The sequence below is a fragment of the Phalaenopsis equestris genome, unplaced genomic scaffold, assembly GCF_001263595.1.
Source record: "Phalaenopsis equestris unplaced genomic scaffold, ASM126359v1 Scaffold000105, whole genome shotgun sequence".
Taxonomy (NCBI): Eukaryota; Viridiplantae; Streptophyta; class Magnoliopsida; order Asparagales; family Orchidaceae; genus Phalaenopsis; species Phalaenopsis equestris.
This window is the reverse complement of record NW_018164547.1, coordinates 1,219,963-1,239,022: the sequence shown is the minus strand read 5'-3', so window position 1 is coordinate 1,239,022 and position 19,060 is coordinate 1,219,963. Positions and strand designations below refer to the sequence as shown.

At 35.9% G+C, this 19,060-nt stretch overlaps 1 protein-coding gene across 1 annotated transcript in view; it reads right to left on the bottom strand.

Moving 5' to 3' along the window:
- Nucleotides 1-14,389, bottom strand: part of LOC110020608 (AP2-like ethylene-responsive transcription factor TOE3) — a 21,735-nt gene extending 7,346 nt beyond the window's left edge. The window contains 8 exon segments of the mRNA XM_020718763.1: nucleotides 3,042-3,178; nucleotides 3,299-3,396; nucleotides 12,788-12,933; nucleotides 13,021-13,108; nucleotides 13,202-13,232; nucleotides 13,341-13,366; nucleotides 13,451-13,627; nucleotides 13,629-14,389. Of these exon segments, the coding sequence (XP_020574422.1) occupies nucleotides 3,042-3,178; nucleotides 3,299-3,396; nucleotides 12,788-12,933; nucleotides 13,021-13,108; nucleotides 13,202-13,232; nucleotides 13,341-13,366; nucleotides 13,451-13,627; nucleotides 13,629-13,951 (1,026 nt within the window). The 5' untranslated portion in view covers nucleotides 13,952-14,389.
- Nucleotides 14,390-19,060: the final 4,671 nt, after the last annotated feature.

The window sequence follows — 19,060 nt, the reverse complement described above, 5'->3', positions numbered from 1 at the left end:
TTCCCTGGTCACCACGTGCCTTAGGTACTCCACCTGTAACTGTGCAAAAGAATATTTCTTCAAATTAATGTACAATTGGTGCTGTCTCATCATCTTGAGGACTGTCCTCAAGTGCCCCATATGCTGTCTTTGTACAAATGTAGATTAGAATGTCATCGAACAAGACTAGGACGAATTTCCTGAGGTAAGGTTGAAAAATCATATTCATGAGGGATTGAAATGTGGTTCGGGCGTTGGTGAGGCCAAACAACATTACAAAGAACTCGTAATGTCCTTCATGTGTCATGAATGTTGTCTAGTACACATTCGTTGGATTTATCCTAATCTGGTGGTATCTAACTTAAGTTCGACTTTCGAGAAGATGGTTGCCCCATAAAGCTCATCTAGCAGCTCATCAATCATTGGGATATGAAACTTACCTAACACAGTCTCCTTGTTCAAAGTCAGGCAGTCCATGCAAAATCTCCAACTACCATTTTTTCTTCATTAATAGGAATGGATTGGTAAAGAGGCTCATACTGGACCTGATAATTCCTTCTTCAAGCATCTCTTGGATCAACTTTTATATCACATCCTTCTAAATATGAGGATATTGCTACGGTCTGACACTAATATGATGAACATCCTCCTTTTTGTGAATGACATGCTCGTGCTCCCTCGATGGTGGTAAATCGCTCGATTGCTGAAATGCATCAAGAAACTCTTCTGACTCGGGACCCCAAATCTCCTTTATGCTCTGCAACTCAACCAAATAACTTAACATTGCTCCCCACATCGTCTTGACCATGGTTTTGAGCAAGACAATGATTTTGCATGGCAACACCACATTCCTACCCTACACCTTGAGCTTCGTTGTCAGCGATTTTCAATCCACTTTCGTCTCCCCAAGAGTTTGTAGCCACTTCAATCCCAAAATCACATCAATGATACTCAAGTCCTGGGGAAAAAAGTCCTCTACCGCTCGTAAGCCCTGTTGTGTCAGAGCTGCTCCTTTGAAAAATTTTCAATTTTTCTCCACATTCCATGTCCCCATCATGACACCAAAACTCCCTGTATCTACCAACTCCAACCCTAGATGATCCATAACCTGATTTGAAATGAAATCATGTGTGGCTCCACTATTTACCAACACCACAATCGGCTACTCCCTCATATGTCCCATCACTATCAAGCGTAATTCAGCGTAAATCCTACCACTGAATTGAGGGACACCTCCACAACATTGAAGTGCAAATACTCCTCTTCCTCCATTGTGTCTTCCTGCTACTCCTCACTATCTATCTCCTCCTCACTAACTACAAGGACTTGTAGCATGCGCTCCTTGCAACGGTGCACCGGGGCTTATTTCTCGTCACATAGGAAACATAATCATTACGCTCTTTTATCCTGCAGTTCCGCATCGGTAAGGCGCTTGAAATAGCCCCCAGAATGGGTCCCCACATTTTTCTCCTTCGATGTCTCTTTCTAAAATGACACCATTTGGATCCTTGGTGGCTTGGCCATCGAGACAGTTTTGTAGAATCCCCCCAAGGTGCTGCCTTTGCTAGTCATCTTCAAATATTTTTTTGTAATCCATCATCTAAGTGAGCTTCATCATCTCCCTCAATCCCCACGGTTTCAAAGGTCGAAGGGCTGCTCGGATGTCGGACTTCAAGGCCAACAAGAACTTTCCCTTCAGTCATGCTGTAGAAATACCTCTCAACCGCCCCGACAAGTACTCGAGCTTCTCCATGTATTTTGTGAATGTCCCCTCCTGAGTCAGAGCATTGTAGGCGCTTTCCTCCTCGTCGCCCTCTTGTTTGATTTCATTCCCTTTCGATTCGACCAAGAATTCTCTGATTAACCCTTGGTTAGGGTTTGCAATTTGAATCGTCGGTGAATTCTTGGATTGCATCTCCAGAGGTCTTTTCAACGTTTCCTCTATGCTCCAAAATCGATCATCCATTTGATTCTTTATGGAAGAAAACCTATCCTCCATGATAGCTAACATTTCCGCCATTCCCTATCTAATTTGTCATACTTCTTCCACTGCATCCACTTTCTTCATTGTCATTCCTTCAAGATCTCGATCTAATGCCAATTTGATACGATCCGAGACCAAAAACAACGAACAAACAACAAAAGAATTGTGAGAGGTGGGGAAACTCCATCGAGGGCTAATTTTACTAATACCAACGAAAACAAACAAGATTCGATGTTGATCTACTGTTTGAGAGGTAGATCGTCTCTTCACAAACCCTGGACGTCGCTAGAATCACCACAAGAAAAAAAACTACAACAAATATAACATAAAACGAACCCTAGACAATTGGCCCTCCTAAATACTCTCTAAGACCCTTTCCAAACTCTTCCCCCAAAAAATCCTCTTAATTTTCTCTCCTTGCGTACGTGATTAGAGTGTTGGTGGGCCCCACTATGAAGGAGAAATCCTCTACAGTTGGACCAAGAGTTTCCACCCTCTCCTATTAAACCGATCGGCGTATGGGTGAGAAGGGAGTTCTGCTTGGACAGACAGCCTAACAGGTGTAACACAGAACTAATAAAGAAAAGAACAATTGACAACATCAGATCAATCATCAAACACTCTTTGTATTTCTATAGGACATTACAACATCAAACTTCAAACTAGACAGTAAAGAGAATTATTTTCTTTTCTTCTTTTTTTTTTAACTTTGGGGAAATTTACAAGCGTGCCTTACAATTCTTATGTATTTAAATATCTAACACCTAAAATTTGAAATTTACATGTACAATGGTGCCATAAACCTTTGCATGAAAAGGGGTATTTCACTTTTAAAAAGTTAGTTATAGTGGTTTTTTTCTATGATATTAAAATTTTGAGTGTTATACATATACAAATGAAAGCCTAGGGTTAGATATGTAAATATATAATAATTGTGTGGTATTTATATAAATGCCCCCTTAATTTTCTCCAAAAAATGTAACTATAAAGAGGAAGAGTGCTTCTGCTAGTTCTTATGAACCAAATAAATAACAGACTAATGCATTGCTAACGAAATCCATGATATCAAGTTACTTACTGGCATTTGCTTGACATGATTAGAAGCCTCAAATGAGCCATAGTACAAGAGTTGGTCCACTACATTAACATTTCCTTTTGGACTACAGACGGTAGGCTGGGAGATACTTAAATTCAAGTCAATGCCATGACCAAAATCTGTTTCATTGAGTTAGATCACCAACAACGTTTTCAACTAGCAGTGAATTATGTATAAAAAAGAACAAAAAAGCGTGCAATTCTTAACTATATAAAGCAACATAATATCTAGGCCAACACCTTCAACATCATCCCTGGGAAGATCTCCGTAAGCGTGTTGCTGAAAATTAGCGACAGCTTCCTTCCCTTTACATGTTATAGCAGCTTTATCATGCACCCTGGTGTCCGTAAAGCAAAAAAAAAAAAAAAAAAAAAAAAAAAAAAAAAAAGGGAGGTGTTTTATATCTGAACAACCGGATAGACGGTAACAACTCTAAGGAAATTCAATGATCAATAAATTCCATGCTTTGATGAACCTTGCAGTTTTCAATTCCCCGTCAAATAACCCAACTTATACATACCTGCATGCAAGCATTGGGTTCTCAATAGTAAAAACTGGTTTTCTTAAAGTTCTGTGCCTCCTTCAAACTAGTCGGGAGGCCTTTCGTAAAGGAACAAATATTAGATGCTCAATTAATTAGTGTTGGTAGGCATATATAGGTTATGAATTTTCTTAATAATGAAGGCCCACATATTAATGCAAAAGATAAAAAAGAAGGTCACGTACACTCATGACATGAAAATTAGGATATCATGTATTCATGCAGAAAAAATAAATCAATATCCCATAGATTCGTGCCAAGGAAATCAAAATTTAACAAATTCATGCCAAAGAAGGAAATCAAGATCCACGAATCCAAAACCTATATTTAATTTTTTAATCATTTTCTTATTTCATTCCAAAATTAGTCTATATATTGCTTCGTATCAAATGTTTTGGCCATAACAAAGAAATATTTTTTCCCATTTCATTTTTTACATGATATTAGAGCCTTGGTCTAGCTCTTCCACCTCTCACAGTGTCTTTCTCTCTCTATCCTCTTTATTAAAAAAATAAAGATCACATCAATTGCACTGCTAGTCCCATCCTAGTGTCGCTACTGCCTCTAGCCATCTCCCAGTGTAACCAGCCCCTATTGTTAGCATTATTATCTCCCTGTGATACTACTTGGCCGCTTTCTCAAATTAGCAGCAATGATTTGTCTGCAAATAGCATTCAGGATCACACAATCAAAATATGCTACGCTTTTCAAAAGCTTGACTCTAAATCTGTTAATGACTTGCATTAACAAGCAACAAGATCTCAAGTGTCTCATCCACATAAATCAAGAAAGCCAAAAGCCTATTATGCTACCAACAACACTTAACCATTTCCATATGGTTGCTAGATAGTGGTGCTTCTCACGACATCATTGCCTACTTTGGTAATCTCTCACTACATACTTTGTGTAACGACCTTGGTAATGTTATATGATTGGATATGGCATGAATTGACCCATAACCCACATTGGTTAAAGCTCTTTATCTTCTACATCTCACGCATTTTCCTTCAAATAATGTCTTTGTGTATCCAATAGTACAAGAATAAAAAAACTTTATTTCATATAACTTTTTTTTTGTGACCATGTAACTATTAATTCCTACCACCATTTTCCATGTGAAGGATGTAAGCACAAGTGAAATCCTCATGAAGGGGCAAACTAAAGATGGTGACTATGAATGGCTAGTCTCGCCACTCCACTAATCTCCACTCATTGTCATTTTTAACCTCAAAACCACCCTTCGTCTGAGTGGCATAAAAAATTTGGCCATCCATTCTTTTCAATTCACATATTTCACAATTCAATCTAGATTTATCAGCTTTGATATTATCAAATATCTATTACAATGCATGTCAATGCAATAAAAGCCATAAAGGTCTATTCTCTGCATCCACTATTGTAGCTTCAGTACTTTAAATATCATGTCAACTTAGTCATTCACTACATAAAATACATTTGGTATTATCCACTCAAGCAAAAATCTCATATTCACAATGTCTCCATACTCACAAAATCAAAATGAATATCAAGCTCTTAGCACATTCCAATCAACTAATGACATCTATCATCTTAATTGTCTATCACTGACCTAAATATAGAGATATCAAAAATATACCTCACTCAATAACCATCCAAACAATCCAAGTTTGGGTAGACTCAATTACTATCTGAGTCTGGCTTGAGTGAAAATTATAAACCCAATTATTATTGTTGTCCAATTCAGGCTGTCTCGATTAACTCAATATCAACTCGAAATTGACACAATTATTCAAGTTCAGGATAGGCAGGCAAATTGAATTAAATGTGTCATGCTCATTTAAATTGAATTGTATTGACCCAAAAAATCATATGATTCATATAATAAATAGATTGGCAAGTCAAGTTTGATTGAGTTAGGTTAGAGTAAAATATTTTGACCTAAAGGGTTCGAGTCAAACATATTCAGGTTGGATCAACTTTGGGATAGACTCAAGCCTGACCCATCAAGCTGAATTGACATCCCTCTCCGAACATAATAGATAATCTATAAAGTCATTATTATATTGTTGAAAGTAGTCTCTATCTCTCCCCCTTTCCCTCTCCTAACTATGCATTCATGTCATTTTTTGATTAAAATCTTGTTTTTGTCATGATAGACTGCTGCATAAATTGTCGAACAAACTCATTTCTTCTCTCCATATAAATAACATCTTAGCTTGCCTCCCAACTATTCCAAACATCATGTGCTCAATTGCCTTTGTTACCCATGTCTTCACCTATACACCATGAATAAACTTAAATCTCACTCCAAACCTTGTGTTTTACTCAACTATACTTGCAATCAAAGTGTTTGTCACAGCCTCAACACTACCACATCCACATTTATTCATTATCATGTATATTTTGTTGAGTCTATCTTTCCCTTTGCATCTCCTTCCTTACCTATAAAGACAACCTCAAGATAGTATCCTCCCGACAGGCAACCTACCCTTCCCCCCAAGACATCTTCCATGCACACAAGCCACAACACCCCCATCTGTAGTGCCACCATATATGACCTCCATACCAAACAAAACACACTATACCCCCAACTTCATCTACAACACACCAAGGACTCTCTTCCACAACAACACCCCAACAATAACCTCTTACCACAATAACACTCACCTAATCACCATAAAGACAATAATAACATTTGCAAATCAATCCAAGAACTTGCTCCATGACTAAACTAGCCCAATCAATGAATGCCTAGTCTCTTCAATCTAAGGACCTCCACTTATTGCCTTCTATAGTGTGAAAAACCATCATTTGGGTGGCATCATAAATTAGGCTATCTGCAGTTTTCAATTCTCATGTTTCCATGTTCAATCTAGTTTTATCATCCTCAATGTCATCAACTCTCCATTATAATTTGTCAATACAATAAAAGTTATAGAAATTCATTTTTTGTCTCCATTATTGTCATCAATTTTATATACCATGTCATTAGGGTTGTAATCTAGCCGAGCCAAATCGATTATGTCATGGTTTGGACTTGGCTTGGTTGAGTCATAAGTTGGTTATGTTCGTTCAAGCTAGAGACAAGCTTAAAAAATATGTTTATGCTTAGCTTGCTTAATTTTTTTAATGTTCATACTTTTGATTTGTACTTGGCTTATTTTTATTAATTAAAAAGCAAAAATTTTGAATGAGCATTTAATTTTTCAAATAAAATTAAACATTTGATTTGTATATAATTCTTCATATAAAACTAATAAATAAATTAAAATTTAAATAAGTATTTATTTTTTATATGGTTATCAACAAGTGATCTTATGAATCTCAATAAATAAGTAATTACATAGATTTCAAATTAGAAATTTAACAAGTTAATGCCAAGTAAATAAAATACTATATAATTTGTAAATATTTTGCAATCAAATAACATAACTAATGTCAAGCTAGTTCATTGAAATAAAATATATAAAAAAAGAATCTTTGAATTTATGGTATGTTAATATTAAATTATAATATGTTATTATTAAATATATTATTCAATATGTTCTAATTAATCCAATTTTATCTAAATAAAATATCATACAAGTATAAAACATTTAACAAGTTATCTGTTGGCAACAAATAATTTTTTTCATAAACATGTAAGTTGTAAGTTGGACTATGTTCAAATTTGATTCATTTAAGCTCCGAGTTTTTAAAAAATGTTCAAACATATTTATTTAGTAATTTGAACAAACAAGATCCAGTATTAATCGAGCATAGTTCGAGTTGTTCATCAAGTGTATTGGTTCATTTATATCCCTACATGCCATTGATCTTTGTCATTCACCATACCAATTTATTTAGTACAACACACTTGAGTAAAAATCTTGTTAGTCGCAAAAATCAACTTATACTTCGACCATACAAATAAGACAAGCTCTTCACGCATTTCAATCCAAAAGTGACATCTAAAATCGCAAAAAATCCATCACACAATTGAACTTAGGTCTATTAAAAATTTGAACCAAATCAACAACCCGTCGCAAAAATCTAAGTTGAGGTTCATGCAATTCCTATTCAAGTCATGCTCAAATCAAAATTATAGACTGAATTATTATTAGTCCTATTTGGGTTGACAAAATTAACCCCAATTGAGCCCAAAATTAATCTGATTATTATATGAGTATAGGTTAGATAGGTTTATTAGGTTAAACAAGTCATATTAGAGTTAATTGAATCATGTTGATCTAAATATAACTCATACAATAAATAGACTGTCAGGTCACCTTCAAGTTAAGGTTACGGTCAAATATTTTGACTCATATAATAAACAAAAAATATTTAAATCAAGCATACTTTGGCTGAGTCAACTGGCTAGGCCCAAACCCTTCCCGCCTCAATCCAAATTGACGCCTCTAAATGAACATAATGGATACTTTGAAAAGAGTCATTGTTATATTGTTGGAAGTAGTCTCTCTCTCTCTCTCTCTCGCCTCAAGCATCCACTATATTTTCTATTTGGACTCATAGCTTATTGTTATGATAACCTACCTCAAAAAATGTCTACCCAACCCTCGTTTTCATCTCTCCTCTCCATATGAATGACCACTTAGCTCGCCTACCAATTATTCCCAAATTCATGTGTTAGACTTCCTTTGCTCTACATGACTTCACTCATACACCATAATAAATTTATATATCGCTCCAAACCTCGAGTCAGACCCAAAACCAACTTGTCATTCCAAACGGATGTCTCTACCTTAGCATAATGGAGACTTTGAAAAGCATCATTGTTATATTGCTGAAGGTACTCTCTCTCTCTCTCTCTCTCTCATCTTATTGACACGAGATGCAATTTTTCCATGGCAAGAGACTTCCGCCCTGTAGATTCGAGGCATAGGGATCTCATGATCGTGGAAGTAATAGGCCCAGGAATTTGGTTTCTTTTTTATTTCCTATTTGCATCAAGTTTTTTTTTTTCTTTATTTTCTGATTTTTTCCTATTCCTTTATTTTCAAATTAAGTGATTTGTTTTTAGCAAACTAACTATGTATATGTTGTTATTTTATATTTAGCAGACTTTCGACTACTATTTTGTATTTGAAATATTTTCTCTATTTTATGCTCCCCAAAGTGTTGTATTCTCTTTTCTTTTTGCAAATGGTAATATATGTATTTGCACAGAAATATATGGTGGATCCTTCTTGCCAACCATACCCTGTTGTTTTGTTTGATCATTGTGCATGTTTTTTGATGGCCATAAATTGTTGTTGGCCGCAGGAAAGCAGCATTTTTCCATTTCCATTTTGTTATCATCCCAACATCCACACTAGAATTCAGTCGCCATCCCTCCTTCCACTCTCGCTATCCATCTTACAACATTCCTAAGGCCTTATTATGTCCTCTAATACCATCTAAGAGCCCTAGAATGACATCATATGATATCAAAGACGGACAAACCCTGGTTGGAAGCATTTCCCGTGCATCGCATTCCTAATTGTTCAAAAAAAATTGAAATTCAAGGTAAAACAACAATGCATTTGAAATACAGCCCTTCGTTCATTTTCTATACATTTGAAATTCATCCAATTTTTAAATTCACACCTCAATGTTGTCGTCATGGCCAGCGCCGCTATTATTAGCCACCTGCACCCGCCACCAGCACATTAACTTTATCATTAAAATATATTATTTTTATTTTACTTCAAATTTTATTTTTTTATTTTTAATGAAGCAAAACGTATTTCAAATATAATGCATTACTCTTACATTGCATTTATTTTATATTGTATTTCTGTCAACCAAACAAACTCTAACTTTTAGGAATTAGCCATTCATACATATAATACAAAAATTCATAAAACCTTAACCGCAATAAAAATTCTCATATCATCCACTTAGTCTTGGCCCTAAACCTAACCCTAAATCACAATTTTTTTGTCAAACCTTCCATTTAGAAGAACAAAGCGTAATGCCGCCAAGGAGAACCCCTCAATGAGATGTTCAGAAGCTCATTGTGAAAGGCATGCAAAGAACAATCCTCCAATTGTAACTAATATTTATAGCCTTTGAGATGAGACAATCTGGTGAGATCAACCACAGTCGCAACGATGACTCGCTAGTTCCAGTGGAGAAAGCAAATCCCTTCCATCGGGAAATTTCTAGCAACGAATAACCAATACCCAACAGTTTGGTATGGAATATCAAAGAATAAGCCAGGATCTTGAAGTAGCTTGTCAAATTTTAATGATCGTATAAATCTGGACGAGTTTATCGAGTGACTCCAATCAATCAAATGAATATTTTAATACAAAGACGTTCAACATGACAAAAGAGTTAAGTTAACATCTATGAAGCCAAAGGATAATAAATCTTTGCAGTGGGAGAATTTGAAGCATTTCTGACAACAAAAAAGATAAGTTTAAGATCAACACTTTGTTTAAGATGAAAAAAAGAAATACAATGCAAATACCTTCTTTCACATTGCTGACAGCATATATACATAAAACTTCACAACCTATGCCAAAGAGATTCTTACATGAAGGAGTGCAATGCTAATTGATCAACTCTTATTGAAATAAGAGTTAGTGAAACCAGAGGAGCACACAGTGACAAGATATTTTGGAGTACTAAAGATCATCTATCAGTAATGTGATCCAGCTACAACCATATTAGTCCCTACTTAACATACATACCCCAGCTTTAAAGATAGAAAAACAACAACATCAATAGGTGACGCCACAATTTACGGACAAAGTTCAACCCCAAAATCATGTAGAGAGAGTACACCTAGTGGAGACACGAAATCAACCCTGCCATTGGAGAAATTCATACATAATAGAGAAAAGTTGAATAGTACCAGTATTGTTAGATACATCCCAGCCAAAAAGTGTTTCTAGTGTCACAGTTTTGGGGACATTGTATAAAAAATGATAATTTTTATTGAGAATGGAGCAATTGAATAAATGGACAGTGACACAAGAGAATGAGAAAGCCAAAGAGAAGTATCAGCTTGCAGCTAAGGAGGGAGAGATGCTAGTGATTCACACCGATCCCAAGACAACATTAGTTGTTCCAAAAAATTAACAGGGTTAAGATTTTTTACTTGAATCCGACCTAAAAAATTATTCGGGTTAACCCAAATCTAGATTTTGAGTTGAGTTCAGGTCAAGTTGGTATGTCAGGTCAATTTTTATACCTTTATTCGACAAGGGTGTTGAATAACAAATTTGAAAATCTCCTTAGGTGCTTTGTGAGAAAGAACACCAACAGTAAGATCTAGGTCCTTCCAAAGAAGAAGAAACCGCTCCTATCCGAAGAGAATGACACAGGACGTGATTTTTCTAGCGGGCACAAGCCTTCAAACCCATAGTTCCACAACATGTGGAATACGTGATCGCAGGATTAACGGGCCTGGAAAATCCTTCTTTTATTCATTTCCTATTTGCAACAATTTTTCTTCTTTTTTTTTTATTTCCTATTCATCTATTTTCTAAACAGGTTATTTTCTTTTAAGGAACTATTTATAGATTGTTATTTTGCTGGTTAGTAGTCTTTTGATTATTATCATTATGTTTGGAGAAATTTTCTCTGTTTTATGCTCTCAGGGGTGCTGTATCATCTTCTTTTTGCAATTGGTGTATATTTAATTTGCTCAGGGCCAAGTAGCGGATCCTCCTAGCCATGAGCTATAATAATTTCATGATGCTTCTAGTTTCAACAACTCTCTATCTGAGACACCTCTCAGTGTCCTAAACACAAGCAATACCCTTCTATTTTTTTCTTGTTTATGTTGGCAGATATTATCATATGTAATTGTAATATTGTTGTGCAAAATTTTGTCACTTTTCTTGCCAAATGATTCTATATTAAAGATACTGGACCATTGCACCGTTTCTTGATGTAGTTGTTCTGCAACCATACATACTTCTCTTATCTCAATGTTGGCAAGTCATTTATCTCCTTGCTCACACTAAGAATGGTTGCCACTCCAATAATAGCACCACATGCTTCATCGCAGAGCTCACACTTTGGATTCGTGCTCACCGATCTGATTTATTATAAAATTGGCATGGGTAGTAATAGGTTTCGTGGTGAATAAATTGTCTCAAATTATACACTGAACCACCTATACAAATCATTGGACTACAGCAAAATGACTGCTATGATTTTATGTGGCACTAATGATTGTAATATTATTTTTCATCATGTAGCATCCAAAGCTGATCATGCAAGTAATAATGATAATTTTATCTTTATAAGCACCCACACTGTGCTTGCACAAAAGGCCTCAAGTGCCATAAAAAAGAAAAGTATTGTAGCCCACTTTTTTAATGAGTTGAATGCTCCTTTATTGCCACCACAGCTAAATTCCGTTAGGTGTTCTCCCTATTCATCAAACTGTCCATCCACCTTAGGCCTCAGTCATTTATTGTGATAATATGGATATCACTCATCTTAGTGTGCATCCTTCTTCAATCACAGATTAAACATATTGTTATATACTATTATCTTATTTGAGAGAAGTTGAAAATAATACATTTGGTGTAATACATGTATAGTTTGAGGATCAACTCGCAAAAGTGAGAACCAATTAAAAAATCAAGATCCCATAAAACCAGAACCAATTTTTCAACAACTCGCGAAAGGGAGAACCAAACTACTTTTGTGCACTTGCTTATCTAGATTGAGCACCAAAATTGAATAAATAAACACATATTTAATTATTTTTGGAAGGCAAGCACAGGTTATGAATCTTCTTAATTAAATCCAGCAAATTAATGCCAAAGACAGAAAACAAACCCCATGAATTCATATTAAGAAATTCAAAATCCCACAATTTATGCAAAACAAGGAACTTAGAATCTCATGGATTTGTGCCGACAGAGGAAATTAGGGTTCAACAAATTCATGGCAATAAAAAAAATCAAGATCCCATAAAACCAGAACCAATTTTTTTCTAATCAGTAGTTACTTTCTTATTTCATTCCTAGATAGGTCTATATATAGCCTTTTCTTGTAATAATTCCATGAATAAGAAAGAGTTTTCTTGCCCTCGTGTTTTTTCTACAATTTTATGTGAGAAATCAAATATTAATGTTAAATTAGAGGCAATACATCTTAGCTTTTATATTCTAACTGCAAGCTTAACAACTAAAAACAGAGAAACAATCAAGTTAGATTACCAAAATAAGAAGTAATAAAAATGTTGGGAAATATCTCATACTTCTGGCCGAGTAATTGACCCACGCGAGCTTCCCAACGACCAAACTTGTGACGGGTAACCCCGCTGTATTTTGAGCTTCCTCTTGACAATCCAGAGCTTTGGCGACGAAGAACGTGCACAAATTCCTCCTTCGTCAAATTTCTCATCTGTTATTTCGTAAAGAAGACAACTCATATATCCACATTAAGAATCATCACACAGTCAGCTCAATACGTAAGCATTTAAACTCTTACCTGCTTCAAATCCTCCTCATAATCACTAAGGCTGAAATTAATGTCAGCGTCAAGCCCACGAAATTTAACGGCAGCCCGATCATATGCCCTGCTAAGAAAAAATCAATTAGACTTCATCTATCCACAAGATACATCTAAGAAAAAAAATTGAACTAAATGAAAAATTAAAAAAATAGCTAACCGGGCTGCATCATGTGCAGTATCAAAACCCCCTGTAGAAACAATCGAAATAACATCACCAAAATAAATGTTCAGGCAACTTTATCCCTAATCTCATTCACGTCACAGCATGAAACAAATATGAAAAAAAGTATTCGTACCCAAATAGACTTGTTTCCCACAATCCCTGAAACACAAAAAGAAAACTCGTAAAAAATTTAAGAAAATCAAAGAACACCTACTAAGGAATGGGATAAAATATGATACCCACCAGATGTGAGACTCCCATCTCCCTGTTCTCCGGTAAAATGTGACTCCCAGATAAGCGGAGCTGCGGGATCTCGGCCCCCGCCTGCTTTTCTTAACCTGAAGCTGCTGTTGCTGCGGATGAAGGAGCGTAACCTCCTCTGCGGCCGGCACATCAGCATGGAAGTAAGTAAAGTCCTCCCTGCCTGGACAACGGATGCCACTCCGAAATAGCCTGCGGCTGTTGCGGAAAAAGCTGATGAGTAACGAGGCGGGACTCAGAAATGAGTCTTATCTCCTCTACTTCCTCTTCCGACACTGTGGCATTCTTGAGGATACCAAACCGAAAGGTCGGGCGAATTGAGGCCTCGTCCTCATCAGATATGTTGCTGGAATCTTCGGCGTTGAGGACGGAAGAGTTCGAAGACTCAGAATCAGCCATCTGGCTAACGTCAGTTCCTTCTTGAAGGAGCTTCTTCTGCATCAACGACTTAGTGAATGATGCCACATTGAGATCCAGTATCATCTCCGAAACGCGAAATATCCACGTTGGAGCGTGACAAAGCCGAATCGTTCTTAGACATCACGTATTACATTCCTACGCATTTATAGGTTCCTTGATTGCCCCTGTTATTCTTCCACCCGACCTTCCTCGCCTCCGTGTTTTGTTCTACACACCCTCCTTCTTCGGTAAGCAGATAGTGAAATGGGAGGGAAAGATCTAGCCGGTGATCGAAAACGGAGGAAGCATCAACCCCGGAGAATCCATAGATGAAGGTCACTCTAACACACCAAAGGAAAGAAAGAAGGCGATAAACAAAAAGAGATTATAAGAATCTTGATTCTGTATAGTGACGTGCCGGAGCGGAGCAGAAGATCGGCGGCGACGATGGAGAGCACCGGTAACCGGAGATCGATGAAGAAAGCTTGGGACAAGGAAGCCGAACGGGAGGATACGGTTACAGGGGTGGCTCGCTCTCTAATAATTAGAAACTGAATGGTTCCATCAATTTCAAATAAAATTAAGGGTAATCACTCAAAACTGCATTTGAAATGTTGATATTTACAAAATTAACTTCTGTGTGGTTTTTTTTTTACAATGCGGGACTAATGCATGCAAGTATGCCAAGAATATGGGTGTAAATCAGTCGAACACGAGCGAGCTCATGCTCAGCTCGTGCTCGATTAGTTTATGTTTCGAGCTCAAAAAGTATGTTCATGTTCGGCTCGTTTGCTTAGTGAATCGTTCACGAATAAAGAGTTATTTTGGCAACCATAATCACTAGTCATAAGATGTTAAAGATTGGGGCAAGATTTAAAACATCATTTGAATCTAATTTAATAATTTTTATTTTATTTTCTTAACTAATACTTTTAATTGATTATAAATCTCTCTAGCTTTGTAGTCAATTAATTTTTTTTAAAATACTATATAATTGATTAGTAGTATTTCAAGCCAAAACGAGCCGAACACGAGCTGTTCGCGAACAACGAGCCATTTTGACAGCCCTAGCCACGAACAAATATTTTAAAAATAGATAAAAATAAATAATATATGTTAAGCTTTTATCAAGAATTTTGATATTTGAGGAGAATATGAAAATGATTACAAGATTTATATTATATTATTTGGACGAGAAAGAAAGGCTTCGTTTTTCTAGTTTTTTTTTTCTTTTTATAATAAAGACAATTTATCAACTAAAAACAATTGTAAAAATATTTTTTGAAAAATTTTACTTTTTATTGAATGAAATTTAGTTATAATATAAATTTAAATATAAAAACATTCTTTGTTCCTAGAACACATCAAGGATTGTCCTTGAACTATATCCTTGAATTCAAGGGGAATCCATGTCTTATCCATGGTTGGATCCAAAGAGTATAGTCTTGACAGAAAAATCAAAATTTTCCATCATAACATTTCGTCTCTCAGAAAGCTTGATGCTCTTTCAAAATTCTTCTTCTAAGTTTAGAAGATATGATTGCTTTCTGTGATGAATGTTGTCTATCGAAGGAATGCCTCAAACTTGTTAACCAAGAGTGCATCCTTTATCCAAAAGTGATGAACAATCTTTTCTCCCACAAGACTCCTTAAACTCTAAAAGGAGTATACTTATCATGAAAATTTAATAACTACTACAAGCAAACTCATTTACGGCTCTAAATTTACTTTGTAATATCTTTTGGGCATCCTGAATGCTTTGACAACGCACATTCCAATACGAATCACGATTGAGTAACATTTCACCATCGAATCAACCAAATTAACCTTGATTGCTCACAAATGAAAAATTAAAAAAAATCTCACTAGGCTTAACAAATCTGTTGAAATTCAAAATAATGTGGAATAAAGTTGAATATTTGATTGTTTCATTGATATAAATAGGGGGTATAAATAACCCTTACAAGAATCCTATAATAGGAAAAATAATAAAAAGTAAATGATATGAAAAGAAAGATATATCACCTAATATCTCCAATAATCAATTCATATTAATTGTTAGGAGATGTAGTAAATAACATAAAATAGGAAAACAAATAATCCCTAATCCAAGGAAATAAATATAAAATAGAAAAAAAAATATCTCCTTAATTCTAAGGAAAGAATTTATTCATAATAACTTCTTACATAAATAAATTATTTCCTATTATAACTCCTAACACTCCCCCCTCAAATTTGAGAATGTATGTTAATAATTTCTAACTTGCTGAGTAGTATCGAAAATTGAGAAGAGTTTAGTAATTTTGTAAAAACGTTTGTTGGTTGTTCTAAAGTAGACAGATGAGTCAACTTTATTATTCCTTTTTGAACTTTCTCCCATATGAGATGACAATCAATCTCGATGTGTTTTGTTCACTCATGGTATACCAGGTTCGAGACGATGTGCAGTGTTGCTTGGTTATCACAAAATAAATTGACGGGATGTGAATGCATGATCCCCAAATCCTGCAAAACTGTTCTTAGCCAAATAATCTCGTAGCAGGTAGCGGTCATTGACCGGTATTCAGCTTCTGAACTAGAACGTGATATTGTGGTTTGTTTCTTGGTTTTCCAAGAAATTAATGAACTCCCAAGGAAGATAAAATACCCAGTAATTAATCTTCGAGTGTCACGACACCTGGCCCAATCTGCATCGCAAATGACATTTAGTTGGGTTGAGCTTTCTGCTAAGAGGAAAATTTCTTGTGTTGTTGTTTGTTTTACATGACGTAGAACACGATGATTTGCTTCTAAGTTAGGCACTCATGGTATGTCCATAAATTGGCTTAAGATATGAACTGCATATGTCAAGTCAGGATGTGTGATAGTCAAGTAGATTAATCTCCCAACTAGTCTTCGGTATGATGATGGATCACTGACATATTCTCCTTTTGATTTGCTAAGGGATAAGTTTTGTTCCATAGGAAAAGTGGTTGGTTTTGCACCGAGGTACCCAACATCCTCGAGTATTTCAAGAGCATACTTTTGCTGTGAAAGCACAATACCCTTTTGGGACCGCGCAACCTCAATACCAAGGAAATATCTCAATTCTCCAAGGTCCTTTAATTCAAATTGGTTCCTCAAGAATATTTTGACATATTCAATTTCTTGTAAGTCATTCCCTGCAATGATGACATCATCTACATATATAAGAAGGGCGATGAATTTATCATTATGGGATCAGACGAACATGGAATAGTAAGCCTTTGATTGCATAAATTGACTTGCTTTAAAGCAGGGGAAAGCTTGTTGAATCATTGTCATGAAGCTTGTCATGAAGCATGTTTTAGACCATATAATGATTTGTGTAGTTTACAAACTTGAGTCTCCCCCTTTCATCTGAGGTCAGGAGGTAGTGACATATATACGTCTTCGTCGAGGTCCCCATGCAAGAAAGCATTATTGGCATCTAGTTGGTGGAGATATAATTACTTGGTTGAAGCTAACACGAGGAGTAGGCGAACAGTTACAAGCTTTGCTACAAGGGCAAAGGTTTTCTGGTAATCTAGCCCTTCAATTTGATATTACCCTTTTGCCACTAATCTGGCCTTGTAGCGTTCAATTGTCTCATCTACACGAAGTTTGATTTTGTATACTCATTTGCATTCAATTGGCCTTTTCTCATGCGGTAATGGTACAAAGGACCATGTGTCATTGGCGTTCAGTGCGTCAAGTTCTTCTCGTATAATAACCTGCCGCTTTGGATTACGAGCAGCTTCTGCAAAGGGGCTTGGCTCCTTTTCAATTGAAAGAGCGGTGGTAAAAGCAAGATGTTTATGTGACAATCTAACATATGAAAAGATGTCGGTTAAAGGATAGAGGGTACATGTAGCTTTGTACATGTAGGTTTGGCCAACGCAAAGGTCAATGGGGGGGGGGGGTCGTGAGGTAAGAGAAATACCAACAAGATACTCACACAAATAGCTAGGAATTTTTGTTTTTCTCATTGGTCGTGGTGATGGTATTTTTTGGTCTGGAGTAGCATGTTATTCTGAGAAAAAATCTAGAGTGAGTGAAGTTGAAGGAGTCTCTTGAGAGGAGATTTTGTTGTCTTGAGAAGATGAAATATCCTCTTAAGGTAATTCATCGAATGAAAGCATGTCGATGTGGGTACTGAAGTGCAGAATTGCACCTTTATCTTTAGTGAAAGAAGGGGAAGGAAAAGTGTTTTCATGAAAACAAACATTCGGTGATACAAAAACCTTCCCAGTTGAAAGGTCATAGACTCTATAGCCCTTTTTTGTGCGTATGAATAACCTAAGAAAAGACATCGAATGACTTTTGGATCAAACTTAGTTGGTCACTGATGATGTGTTGAAGCAAAACAAAGACACAAAGACACCCAAACACAAACAAAGACACCCAAACACACGCAAATGATCATATGTGGGTTGTGTTTGGAAGAGCATTTCAAAAGGAGTCTTTCCTTAGAGAAGGGGAGTTGGTGTTCGGTTTATTAGGAAGGTGGCAGTTAGGATTGCATCTCCCCAAAATTTTTTGGGTAAATTAGCTTGAAACAATAAGGCTCAGGCTATGTTGAGTAAGTGGCGATGCTTTCTTTCAGTTACACCATTTTGTTGCTAAGTGGAGACACAACTGGATTGATGAACGATGCCTTTGTCGAGATAAAGATTCCTCAATATGAATTCATAACAATTATCACTTTGAATGATTTTGACCTTTATATTGAATTGTGTTTCAACAAGATTTATGAACTTGATGATGTATGAATGTGTATATAATTTATGGTTCATCAAATAAGTTCATGTGCATCGAGTATAATCATCAACAATTGTGAGAAAATAGCGTGTTGCTATGATTGAAGGAACTTGGTATCCTCCCCAAATGTCAACGTGAATTAATTCAAAAGGTATTTTTGAGCTAATGGAACTTATTTGAAAAGTTGAACGAGTTTACATAGCTAATGGGCAAATTAAACAATCAAAAATATTATAAATTTTCTTGTCTATAATTGAAGAAAAAAAATATGGAAACTTCATTCGATGGGTAGCCTAGACGTTTATGCCAAAGATTTTTGGATGGTGAAGTAGCAACATTGCACTTGCTCTTTTGTAGAGTATCAAGGTAGTAGATTCCTCCTCTTTTAGTTTCTGTCCCAATCATCTTCCCCGATTGTTGGTCCTGTAGCACACA